The sequence below is a fragment of the Garra rufa genome, chromosome 5 (assembly GCF_049309525.1).
Source record: "Garra rufa chromosome 5, GarRuf1.0, whole genome shotgun sequence".
NCBI classification, from domain to species: domain Eukaryota; kingdom Metazoa; phylum Chordata; class Actinopteri; order Cypriniformes; family Cyprinidae; genus Garra; species Garra rufa.
In genome coordinates, this window is record NC_133365.1 from 19,344,048 (window position 1) to 19,358,072 (window position 14,025).

General features: G+C 37.5%; 1 protein-coding gene across 2 annotated transcripts; it reads right to left on the bottom strand.

Moving 5' to 3' along the window:
- Nucleotides 1–401: 401 nt before the first annotated feature.
- Nucleotides 402–13,449, bottom strand: ciz1b (cdkn1a interacting zinc finger protein 1b). 2 transcript variants are annotated; one of them, XM_073841170.1, is made up of 13 exons: nt 13,376–13,449; nt 11,872–11,952; nt 8,518–8,590; nt 8,326–8,414; nt 8,060–8,121; nt 3,909–4,088; nt 3,708–3,832; nt 3,202–3,295; nt 2,972–3,085; nt 1,672–1,797; nt 1,527–1,599; nt 1,321–1,442; nt 402–1,046 (listed from the first exon to the last, which is right to left on the bottom strand). In XM_073841170.1, the coding sequence occupies exons 2-13, from the start codon at nt 11,882–11,884 to the stop codon at nt 498–500; spliced, it is 1,620 nt and encodes a 539-aa protein (XP_073697271.1). In that variant the 5' UTR covers nt 11,885–11,952; nt 13,376–13,449; the 3' UTR covers nt 402–497. The 2 variants fall into 2 exon arrangements, with proteins under 2 accessions (XP_073697271.1, XP_073697270.1); XM_073841169.1 differs by having other exon boundaries at nt 1,527–1,797.
- Between the last annotated feature and the right edge of the window lie 576 nt (nt 13,450–14,025).

The following is a 14,025-nucleotide window of genomic DNA, read 5'->3' on the forward strand; positions in this document are numbered from 1 at the left end:
TGTATTTTTACACTACTGTTTTCCACATTAAAAAAATAAATAAATTAGCATATTAGAATGATTTCTGAAGGATTGTGTGACACTAAAGACTGGAGTAATGGCTGATAAAAATTCAGCTTTGCATCACAGAAATGAATTACATTTTAAAATATATTAAAATAGAAAACTGTTATTTTAAATAACATTTCATGATATAACTTTTTTCTGTATTTTGATCAAATAAATGGAACTTTGATGAGCATAAGAGACTTCTTTAAAACACATAAAAAAATCTTACTGATCCCAAACTTTTGTACAGCAGTATATATTAACAAGAATGTATTATGATAAGTAAAAATGCTGTAAAAACAGTTGTTCAACAATTATTATTATGAAATGAGATATATTACAATATTTATGAATTTAAATAAACATTTATTTTACTTTTTTTAAGTAGTATTATTTTCTTTCAGGTTTTCCTTAACACGGAAACTCCTGATAAACTTATATGAACATGATTATTTTTGTGTTTGGTCTTTTCCCATTGCCTCTTTAACCTTGATTGTGTTCTCCTCTGAGTTCAACTGTGATGCATGATGCCAACTGCATGTGGGTGTTGTGTTCATATTTTCTGAGCAATGCACAAGGTCACAGGAAGTCTTGTCTTTTTCACTGGACACAGATTTTGTGTGCTGTAGTTGAGCACTTGAGTCAGTCCTATTGCTTTCTTGGCAGTGTGACTCTTGGCTTGACTCTGAGCCACGGTGTGGAGGACATATTAAGTGCTTCATGACCACGGCAGGCCTCTGTGGAACTACAGAGTTTTTTGACCGTACAGACTTGGATTTGTGAGGTCTTTTAAAAGGCTTAGGTGTTAGCTTCCTCAAGTGTAAGCGCTCTCTTGAGAAATTGATGCGTGGTCTGCTGAGATCTGCTTGGCTGCAGTCATTGGCACAGGAAGCAGTGAGCTCCAGGACTCGAGGGTCGCTGATCGGGCTGCTACATGATGCATCACTCTCACAGTCATCCTGAGGAGCCTTCTTCTGCATCTTCAGGGAGTTGTGTTTCTGAAAGCCAAATACAATTGTAGTATAGTATAATTTCAGATTTGCTCACATCTCAAAGAGATTCCTGGGTCTCATCTAAAATATCTTAATTTGTGTTCCGAAGACGAGCGAAGGTCTTACAGGTTTGGAACGACATGAGGGTGAGTAATTATTAACAGAACTTTCATTTTTGGGTGAACTGTCCCTTTAAATGGTACACACATGAAGAAATAACTGTAGTCACAATACCACTAAATTTTACATAGAACATTTAAAATTCCATCATTTTTCTCACCTGTAAGTTCTGGAAGTGCATTAGAGACCTGCAGTGAGTTTCCCGTGCAGAAGACTCAAAGTGGTAGAATTTATGACACAGCTTACAGAGGAAACCAGCGACAGGGACCACAAAACTAGTGCCTGAGGGTGAGAAAACAATCTGTTAAATTACAAACTATTCTTTGACAGTCTACTCTAGAGAAGTGGTTGAAGGCCAGCACTCACCATATTGTGCGTCTGGATCATATGCCTCATTATCAGTTGTCTCTTCAAGAGCCATATCCCTATGAGCAGGATGCTGTGAACAAAATTCATGTAAAAACTTAAGAGGACTCAACTGTAGAAGAGCACAAGAAGTCATGTAACTAACCTTCTCAAACGCCGCAACCTCTTCGTCATTTCTTTCCTCCTCATAATCATCCTCTCCTTCAAAGCAGCCAATAGCATCCACTGTTATGAGCTCCTCCATAACCTCTGGGCCACCCTCATTTCTTAACTGCAACAATGTTGAAAGAAATACAGTTGAGGTCAAAAGTGTACATATGCCTTGCAGAATCTGCAAAATGTTAATTATTTTACCAAAATAAGAGGGATCATACAAAATGCATGTATTTGTTATTTAGTTCTGACTTGAATAAGATATTTAACATAAAAGAATTTACATATAGTCCACAAGAGAAATTAATAGTTGGATTTATAAAAATGACCCTGTTCAAAGGTTTACATATGCTTGATTCTTAATACTGTGTTGTTACCTGAATTATCCACAACTGTGTTTTTTGTTTAGTGATAGTTTGTCCTGAACAGTTAAACTGTGTGTTTGAACCCTTTCCAAAAATCACTGTATAATTTTGAGATTAATCTTTTCACACTGAGGACAACTGAGAGACTCATATGCAACTATTACAGAAGGTTCAAACACTCACTGATGCTTCAGAAGGAAACACTATGCATTAAGAGCCGGGGGTGTAAACTTTTGAACAGAATGAAGAGGTGTACATTTTTCTTATTTTGCCTGAACATCTTTTTTTTTTTAATTTAGTATGGCACTTCAGAGGCTAGAGAAGATACATGTTCCCCAGAAGACACAATAAGTAAAATTTACCTTGATCTTCAAATTCCACAAGTTTTCACCCCCCACTCTTAATGCATTGTGTTTCATTCTGAAGCATCAGTGAGCACTTGAAGCTTCTGTAACAGTTGCATATGAGTCCCTCAGTTGTCCTCAGTGTGGAAAGATGGATCTCAAAACCATACAGTCATTGTTGGAAAGGGCTCAAATACGCAAAATGCTGAAAAACCAAATAATTTTCAGGACCTGAAAACAGCAGGCAGTTTAACTGTTAAGGCAAACAAGGGACTTTTGAACTCTTGCTGTGGATTATTCAGGTAACAACACAGTATTAAAGCATATGTAAACTTTTGAATAGGGTAATTTTTATAAATTTAACTACTATATGTAAACATCTTTTATGTGAAATATCTTATTCAGGACAGTAGTAAACAAAAAATAACATGCAATTTGTAGGATCCCTATTATTTTGGTCAAATAATTAACATTTTGCAGATTCTGAAAAGTGGATGTAAACTTTTGACCTCAACTGTACGTTACACTGATGTCACTTAATACATTTTCCATTAAAATATCTATAAAAAATACCCACACGAACCTCCTCAACCCTCTGTTTGTGTTCAGGAGACTTCATATGTTCAACAAACTTGCGAGGAGTCCTAAAGTGGCGCTCACACAGGGTACAGAAAGGTCTTGAGGACACTTTGGCCATCTAATAAAGAGATAAACATAGCATTTTCATACAGTTAGTGGTTCAATCTCTGCTCCTCAAGTATATGTGTTTATTTTTCTAGTGGTGGTTTTTGTTAATGTTAATGTTAATGTCACCTTGTGTTTCTTAGTTCTCCTGTGCTCGATGAGGTCACCAGAATAATGACACTGGCAGGTTGGACACCAGCGTTGATGACCCGTCCTCCTCTCTCTATTACAGAGCAAAAAACAAATGTGTTGTAAATATACAGCATTGTGCTGTCATTTTCCTTTAACATTAAGTAACGGAAGAGAAGAAACTGTTGAGTAAAGGCATTATTTTTGTTTTTGTTAGCTTCATAACATTATGGTTGAACCACTGATGTTACATGGACTATTTTAGCAATGTCCTTACTACCTTTCTGGGCATTGGAACGTGTCAGTTGCGTTGCTGTCTATGCAGGATCAAAAATCTCTTGGCTTTTATCAAAAATATCTTAATTCGTGTTCCAAAGCTGAATGAAGGTCTTACAGGTTTGGAACGACATGAGGGTAAGTATTTAATGACAGAATTTTCATTTTTTAGTGAACTATCCCTTTAAATGTACACACTACACCTTTAAAGTGTGAAGAGCATCATTTACCTGTTTGTGCCCTGCAGGGACTCCTGGGTGTGAGGTAACAGTGTGGCCAGATGGGTGTTGCTCAGACGCTGGATTTCCATCATTTGCTGCTGATGATCTAAACTCGTCATGTGAGTCTGGAAGCCCTGCCGATGCCAAACAATTCACTAAGCACCATGATCAACCGACTTATCTCCTCATTAACAAACAGTCAAGTCTCACTTGCTGGTCAGGACAGGTGACGTTGCAAATGTAGCAGGTGAATTTGACTGTGTGTTTGCTTTTCTCTTTCTCGCCCTCATGGCCTGCACCTGCTGCCATCTCTTCAGGCGAAGTGCTGAAGGCTCGACTCTCACTGCTACGCTGGATGGTCACCTTCAGAGACGTACCAACACCCTGCACCTGAAAGACACAGCTCTTATTAAACAAGCATTCCAGGTTCAATTCCACATAAGCTATTGCTAATTAAGTTGAGGAGGAGCTCCATTCAAAGTGGATAATGTCTTGTTATGATATAACCCCTATGGGTGGAGCTTCACGTAAACAGTGTTTTACAGATACAGTTACATCAGAAGCTGAAAGACCGGACACAGCTTTATGCAAACAAGGTTGGTAAGTGCTTCTGTAACACTAGTCTTATGCTAATACATACACTACCATGTCAAATTAATCCTTGTATTTGGCAAGGATGCATTAAATAGATTCACTTTTCTGAGGGTGATTTGAAAAGAAGTGTCAAATTATTATTTGAAGGGCATCTATGATGTCAAATTCACTTTTACAGTGAGAAAAAAATTGATCCCCTGATGATTTTGTATGTTTGCCCACTGACAAAGAAATGATCAGTCTATATTTTAATGGTAGATTTATTTGAACAGTGAGAGACAGAATAACAACAAAAAAACATTTCAGAAAAAAATGATTTGCATTTTAATGAGTGAAAAATGTATTTGACCCCTTCAAAAAACATGAATTAACAAAACCTTTGTTGACAATCACAGAGGTCAGACTATTCTTGTAGTTGGATATCAGGTTTGCGCACATATCAGGAGGGATTTTGTCTCACTCCTCTTTGCAGATCCTCTCCAAGTCATTAAGGTTTTGAGGCTCCCTTCTAGAGCCCTGCGCGGGACTGTTTTCTTCATCCCGCTCCCGCCCGCGCCCGCCGAATTTCTGACCATTACCGCCCGCTCCCACAACGTGTGTGTTACACTCCCGCCTGCTCCCGCAATATGTATGTCCACTCCCGCCCGCACCCGCAAAACTCTGTGAATTTATTCCTGCACGATAATAGAAATGCATTGATTTTGCCTCTTCTCCCGTCCCGCAGGGAAAAAAACGTATTTGTATTGCTGTTATTAAAGAGATCATGTTTGTTTCTTTCCCTGGCCTGCATGTATTCTGACACACTGGTAGGGAATAGTAGCCTGGGCTATCGGGGACATCTAAAACGCTTAGGCTACCGACTTCAAGTACTTTTTTTCACGTAATCGCCGTATGCAGCCAGAGGAGGGAGCGCCGCGCCACTCATTACAACACACAGACTAATCCAGCGCGTTGTGCCGTAGACAGGCCGTTAGAAGTACAGAACGGATTTGCATCGGGCGAGGGAAGAGGGAGGGCACTGCGGGGCAGCCCAAACAACGGGAAAAAGGCGAGTGGACGGAAGAAAACTGGACAGGTTTTCCCGAAACCCCCTCTCGAAATCCCCCTGCAGAACAAGTTAAGCTGTCCAATGAATGGAGTTGCACTTTACCTTATTGGAATACCTCCGTATCCTGAAAACGAAGTAAGTGCAAGACTTTTTTTCCTCACTAACGCAAAGCGAACTGAGCATCCCGATCCCACAGTGCTTTTTTTAGCCGCCCATTCCCACCCGCAGCAAAGTTCAAACCGCCCGCTCCCGCGAGATTTGCGTTGGGTCCCGCGGGACCCGGCGGGTCCCAATCCCAATGCAGCCCTCTATTTTTTTTTTCTATTTTCTGTGGGATTAAGGTGTGGAGACTAGGTAGGCCACTCCAGGACCTTAAAGGTTGTATCAGCGATTTCTAGCCTAAAACATAAAGTGTCAAATTCAGCTGACCTTTATTCACGATCCGCTCGCTGCCTGCCCCATAAATTGTCTGTGAAAAAACCGCGTCTCTCTGGTCAGCCTAGGGTCCGAGATATGCCAAACAAACCGTGTTCCAACCAATCAGCGTCAGGGGGTTCGTGTTGTGGACTTTCCTACTGGTGCAGGGATGTGAGGGAGGCGGAGCGAAAGTCCACAACACCAAACTCCTGACGCTGATTGGTTGGAACAATGTTTGTTTTTGCTGTGGAATGGTTGGTAGTGCCGATTGTTTTTTTTGGCATATCTCGGACCCTAGGCTGACCAGAGAGACGCGTTTTTTTCACAGACAATTTATGGGGCAGGCAGCGAGCGGATCGTGATGAAAGATCAGCTGAATTTTACACTTTATGTTTCAGGCTAGAAATCGCTGATACAACCTTTAATGTGCTTCTTCTTGAGCCACTCCTTTGTTGCCTTGACTGCGTGTTTTGGGTCATACCCATCTACGACCCATTTTCAATGCTATGGCTGGCTTTAATGCCCTGGCCCTGATGGTACATAGCCCTGTCCATCATCCCTTTGATGCAGTGCAGTTGTCCTTTCCCCTTAGCAGAAAAACACCCCCAAAGCATAATGTTTCCCCCTCCATGTTTGATGGTGGGGATGGTGTTCTTGAGTTCATAGGCAACATTCCTCCTCCAAACACAGCGAGTTGAGTCGATGCCAAAGAGCGTAACTTTGGTCTCATCTGACCACAACACGTCACAGTTCTCCTCTGAATCATTCAGATGTTCATTAGAAAACTTCAGACGGGCCTGTGCATGTGCTTTCTTGAGCAGGGGGGTCTTGCGGGCGCTGCAGGATTTCAGTCCTTCAAGTTGTAGTGTGTTACCAATTGTTTTCTTGGTGACTATGGTCCCAGCTGCCTTGAGATCATTGACAAGATCCTCCCGTGTAGTTCTGGGCTGATTCCTTACCTTTCTCATGATCATTGAAACTCCACGAGGTGAGATCTTGCATTCCAGATCGAGGAAGAATGGCAGTTCTTTTGTTTTTCTTTCATTTGAGTATTGCACCGACTGTTGTCACCTTCTCACCAAGCTGCCTGGTGATGGTCTTGTAGCCCATTCCAGCCTTGTGTAGGTCTACAATCTTGTCCCTGACATCCTTGAACAGCTCTTTTGTCTTGGCCATGGTGGAGAGTTTGGAATCTGATTGATTGACTGCTTTTTTGGGCAGGTGTCTTTTGTACAGGTAACAACGTGAGATTAGGAGCATTCCCTTTAAGAGAGTGCTCCTAATCTCAGCTCGTGACCTGTATAAAAGACACCTGGGAGCCAGAAATCTTGCTGACTGATAGGGGACCAAATACTTATTTCATTCATTAAAATGCAAATCAATTTATAACTTTTTTTGAAATGTGTTTTTCTGGATTTTTTGTTGTCATTCTGTCTCTCACTGTTCAAATAAATCTACCATTAAAATTATAGACCAGTACTTTGATCTATGATCAGTTCTTTCATCAGGGGATCAAATCATTTTTTTCCTCACTGAACATGTTGTTTGAACATAAATGTGTGTTGGCAGTGTGTAATGATAACCACAACCACTCTTTAATGATAAAAATCCTTAGCTCCTTTTTTTTAAATCCCCATAAATCATAAGAAGTGTCTCAGAACAAGCCGATCACATTATCGTAAAAGGTGGCATTACATTTTACAGTCCCCACCCACGACTGTTGACAGACACTGCTGTATTAGCAGAGAGACACACAATCCGCCATGTTCATCTTAACGCTAGAGCATTTAAAAGCAGCATTCAAGTAAGAAATATCCTCTTATTAGAGCTATAGAAGTTCTTCAGTCCAGAGCAGTGAGTGATTTTGGCCAATTTGCAGTATAGGCAGTGTATATTACACTGCTGCTCTAATATAAACATGCGATTAGTTTAGTTCTCACATGCCCTGTGACAGCTGCTTTCTGTGCGTTCAGAAAACTGTATATTAGAGGTTTAAACTTATATTGCTATGAAATGCATGATTTCACCGCGATAGCATGATAAATAAAACCCAAACTGATGTTTGAGGTACGTATCTGAGGTACCAGCTGTAAAGGCACAGCCCTATTCTGGAAAATGAAAACAGTGTGTTTCTGCTTCCACTTAAAATAGGCATTTTCAAAATGACATAACAAATGATCTTTGGGGTATTTTAAGCTGGACACCTGAGACTTATATTACATGTTCTAAAAAGGGGCATAATAGTCCTGAGGTAAAGATATGCTACTATTAAAAATATGTTACTGATGCTGGGATACTGCACCTCTGCTGCTCTGTTCTCATCCACACTGTTTTCTTCAAGCTGTGCATTGCCGTTATCATCATCTGCATCGTTTAGAGGGGAAATAAAAGCAATTTCAACTTTTTAACACAATACAAGAGTATAAATATGTTGAAGTTTGCAGATCTAGAGTTTGACAGCAGTGTAGAATGCTAATTCTAGAGTAAACACAGACATTTACACAGTGGATGTGTAGATTGCCTGAGGCTAAAGAAACAAACACAGAGTGCCGCACAGTCACCAAATACCTTCATGGTCTGAAATGTTTGCTGAGTTTTTGGTTGGTGGCTGCTGCATCTTATCTCCATTTGCTGAATCTTCCCCCAGGTCATTTGGTCTGTTCAAAAGAGGTGGGAAATTTTGAATGTCACATGAAATACAAACACTGCACTGATTCATTTCAGTCTGTCTGCTTTAATATTCCATTTATTAAAGATTACCTTTGAGCTCTGTGCTTTTTCAAAGGAGGCTCTCCTTGTTCTGGGACTGAAGAATGAATCTGTCCAACAGTACCTTTGGGATTATTAGCACACGAGAAAGAAGACACAATTTGTGTACTGAGGATCTTTACATACAATCTGAAAACACATTTTATAATGAATTTACCACTGGTTAATAGTCTAGTGTAAGTTAGTGCTGGGCGATATACTAGTGAAAACAGTAAACCGGTTTGAATTACACATGGAATCATGAGAGTTGTTGTCTTCATCCCCAAAGCCGATTCAATCCGACAGGACTCGGACAGAAATCATGTCCATGGATGAGCTAATGTTTTAAAGACTTCATCACCTGTCTAACTAAATGCATCATATATTAAAGTGTGTTTGGGAAAAACCCAGAAAAACAAGGGTGTATGACATCATTGGCAGGCCATGCAAGGACATGTTAAAAAAGTTAAAATTGTTAAAAATCTCTGGACTTAAAGGGGTCATCTGGTGCCACATGCACTTTTACAAGCAGTTTGAACTGAAATGTGTGTTGGGAGTGTGTGTACACAACCACCCTAGAATGACAAAGATCCACCCAGTAGTTTTCTTTTAATTAAGTAAAATAATTTGCCTCTTCTCATATCGAGCCGTTCTCAGATGCCTGTCGTTGTGGCGTAACACTGACAGAGGCCGCTGTTCTGAAATATTCGGTGTCTGAGATTTTCTGTGACAATGGGCGGAGCCAACATGAATATTCATGAGTTTCCTGTTTATGAGTTTCGTCTTAAAGTTGCACTCAAATATTAGTGCTCCTGATAAAAAAATACAGCTTTCTGTAACGTAATTTAATATCAGTTTCGAGCTAATATATATATACATATTTATTGTGCACAGACATTTATTAATTACATAAGAAATACAGTTTATTGTTAGAATATGCATCATATAGGCTAATCAAGCCAACAACTCTCGTCTTTTTGTCATTTACCCTACTTCGGTTTTACATTTGAGTGCGTTTTAAATGGCTTGATTTGATTTGAGTTGTACAGAATATACTTATGCATTTGATTTGGCATAATAAAGTTTGATTTGGGATCAAGTACAACATTCCTTAGTATTGCTGGTTCAGCTTTTAAATAAATTAAGATATTTTACTTGCTGATTTTTACTTTATTCACAGAGGAAAATTAACTAAAATGTTGCATGGGCTATATTAATTTGCACTTTAAAAAGTTGGCATTTAATACAATCAAGAAAGCAAATGATTATCATTTTCCATATATAAATATATATATATATATATATGTGTGTGTGAAGTTACTTTGAAGTAACGTAAGCTTTTACTGTAGAATAGGACTAAAACAATGTGAAATAAAAGCATGGATTCTGACTTCACCATTAATAAATTCATGAAAAAGAGAAACACAGAACTATTAATTTAATATTAAAGTCTGGTTGAAGTTATGTATGCTACCAACTAAGCCAAAAATAAGGAACAACAGAAATATCACAGCAGAAACTTTATTTTGCCATCAAAGATGCATTTTCCAGTTATCAACAGTTTTACAGACTGTCAAAGTAAAACATCAGCACAAAACAAAATGACTTAAATATACCACAGCGTTTTTTACGATGGCGTTTTAATGGCACGTAAAAAAAAAAAAAAAAAATTCTAAGATTACGAGATTAATATGTCGATAATATAGTCGAAATATTATGAGAATAAAGACGAAATATCACGATAATGTCAAAATATTACAAGAATAAAGTCAAAATATTATTTAATAAAAAAAATGCGGGGAATAAAAGATTGGACGCTGCGGACATTTTTGCAGAGCAGGTGGAGGAATTTTCACAAAGAATTTTGATAAGAATTTTCAAGGATTTTGAAAGATGAGACTTTATATTAGAAATGTTTTATATTACAAACAACGAATGCGATCGAAGACATTAAATGTCCCAGCATAGTGTCCGCGTTCGTCTCTGTACCACAGTAAACACATCGCGTTCGTATCTCTCTCAGTACTCTATCAGACATGTCCAGCATAAGCCCTAATTGCCGAACTTCTTTGCGGGTGTCATCTTGTTTCGGTTCCGGTTTTTAAATTAAATTTTAAATGGATGGGGTTGTACAGCGTCTTCAAAGCCCCCAAGTGCCATTTTTCGCCAAACTATACAACTATACCCCCAACTGTTGTCTAGGGCAGTGTTGCCAGATTGGAAATGTCCAAGTATCGTACCAGAAGCTCAAAATTATCGTATCTGGGAGAAAATTATCGTATTTGAGTCAAACGTTCAAAATAAAGATATTTATCTAGGTTTTACAGCTATTTCTCCTTTTCAACACTCATTTTCTATACCTTGTTGCAATGCTAAACTAATTATCTTACCCTAAACGTTCAAAATACAGCTATTAATCTAGATGTTACAGCTATTTATCCTTTTCAGCACTCATTGTCTATACTTTATGTTAAACTAACAACCTCAGTTTTGAGACAACTGACCTAGTTGCGACAGGAACGTTAACTTGTGCTCGTGAGAGAGAGCCATTCTCTATGATGATTGGTTGAGAAGACGTAAGATTGGATGAAAGACATGCGTAACGCCACGTTCACGTCTCCTCACAATCATGAAGGTAGACATAGGATCCACACAGCTAGATCTTTGAGAATATAAGCTCTATAATTACAACGACCATGGTGTCACAAAATTCTGAAATTATCGTACATTGTGGTATTATTGATCGTACATCGTACAGAGGTCAAAATTATGGTACAAATACGATAATTATCGTACGTCTGGCAACACTGGTCTAGGGCTAGGCAACACCCCATGTGCATTGTAATGACACGCCCCACAGAACTGAAGGGCGGGGTGAGCAGAGGTTCATAAAATTTAAAGGGCCAGGCAGGTACTGATATCGCTTGCTAAGAACAGAGGCATTTTTTACCAGGTAAAATGAGTGGTTTTTTTACACTACCATAGAGAATTTTTAATCAAAGTATATTACAAACTTTTCATTTTGACCCTAAAGCATCATATTAACTTTGGAAAATGGGCATCGGATGACCCCTTTAAACATTCCTCAAAACATTTTGGATAATGTAAGTACACAAGTCAGCAAAATATCCTGTTCTAGTGGAATTGGATATTTTCATCAAAAAATCTTACATATTCTGCCTTTATCTGGGCAAATAGACCAACTGTAAACAGAAAGGAAAAGAAAAGGATAAAACCAGAATCCCAGAATCCAAAAAATTTAAAATAAAACAGATAAATAAATAAAATCTGATACAAATTTTTGGACAAACCGCCCAGCACTAGTGAAAGTAGAGGCATCTCTACATGTGTTTAGTGTGTACTCACCTATTTTTCCCATTCTTAGTATTTGTTTTTCTTGTCTGTCGATTACTTTTCCCAGCTATGTTTAGCACATTCTCCTCCTTTCTGTCTAGGAAAGAAAGAAAGAAAGAAAGAAAGAAAGAAACAAACATACAAAGGTAAATGTGCGATCCTTCTTTACCTAAACTGACACTAATAAACATAAAAACATAAAACATAGAAAAAAATCCTCAATTATAAAACATTGTGTTCTTAATACTGCTTTATAAGCAATAATAGTAACATAACATTAAAGTCATTTTCAACAAAGGGTAGTAAATTTAACATACAATTTAATAACAAAGATTTGATCTGCTTCAATGCAGATTTAACTCGCTTTGATGGAAAATGTCTTCCGACAAAAATTTCACTCACTTTGATACATAATACAAGCCATGTGATTATACAAAGTTTATTCGCAGCAATATGGTGATAAAGACCTGGAGATATAGAAGAAAAAAGTCATATGGGTTTGGAATGACATGAGGGTAAGAAAATGATTCCTTATGAATGTCAATATGTTCCCGTTGTTAGTAATATATCTATAATGATTCAAATATGATTCTATAATGATATAAATGGATATGGTTATAAATAAGCCAAATCTAACACATAAGGTGGATGTGTAAAAAAAAAATAAAAAGTATCATGCAAAATAAATAATAATATTGCACATATTAACATATGTGACAGGTATATATGTAGCAATAGCCAAAAATCTAAAATCATTCGGATATTAAGTAAAGTTCCATGAAGATATTTTGTAAATTTCCTACTGTAAATATTTCAAAACTTTTTTTTATTAGTAATATGCATTGCCAAGAACTTCATTTAGACAACTTCAAAGGCGATTTTCTCAGTATTTTGATTTAGATTTTTTTTTTGCACCCTCAAAATTCCAGATTTTTTTTTAAATAGTCGTATCTCGCTCAAATATCGTCCTATCATAAGAAACCATACGGAAAGCTTTAAATCTCATTTTAAAAAAATGTACCCTTATGACTGGTTTTCTGGTCCTGGGTCACATATTTTAACTGGGACATATTCAAATTTGTTTAAAGACAATATTAGAATAAAAAATATTAGTTGGGAATTAGAATAATAGTTAAAACTTAAAATTAGAAAAATAGTTATTTCGAGATAGAAAGGACTTATATTCATCCCGTTGGAGTTTTTGCCATCATGTTAATTTTGCCATTGTTAAAAAAAGCAATATTACAGTTTTAATGGTTGAGCTTGGCCAGAGCATATTGCTGACATCCTTCTACCCTTTTAACAGAAAAACTATAATATAACTATAATATATATAATATGTTAAAATATATACATTTAAAGTTATACAGCTCAAAGGAGTTGCACAAAAGTGCACTCTACCTCCTGACAGCAGAGAGCGCAGGACAGCAAGAGCCAAAAACCCGTAATGTACAGAACACATTGCATGCCTGATTTGTGTTTAAATAACGTTATAGAAATATACGAAAACGCTAACCTTTTAATATAAAAACAAGCCTCACTCCATTAGTGTTTATGGTAGACGACACTTCTTCTAGTGCTGTGGTGTGGAGATTGCTGACAATTAATGTGCGCCCTCACTCGGCTCGGAAGAAAAATGTAATTCTCAAGAAAATAGCTTTGTGCAAAGTTACTGTTTGTGTACTGAAAACCTGTGCATTAAAATCCACCAGAGACAATTAAGTCAGGGATAATGCACAGTCGGCAAGTCACTATCACAAAAAACCCACCAAACTCCATGTAAGACAAGTCGTTTTAACATTTAGCTCATTAAAACTTGGAGGGATACTGTATCCCAAAAGGGTTTTGTAACAAGTTACAAGCCACATAAGGACTAAAACTGTTATCCAATTTAAAGTCTCTTCTGCTCACCAAGCCTGCATTTATTTGATCCAAAGTACAGCACAAGCTGTATTGTGAAATATTTTTATTTGAAATAACTGCTTTCTATTTTAATATATTTTAAAATGTCATTTATTTCTGTGATCAAAGCAGACTTTTTAGCATCATTACTCTAGTCTTTAGGGTCTCATGATCCTTCAGAAATCATTCTAATATGCTAATTGTTCAAAAAACATTTATTATTATTAAGGCCAATTTTTAAAACAGTTTAAGTAGTTTTTTAGG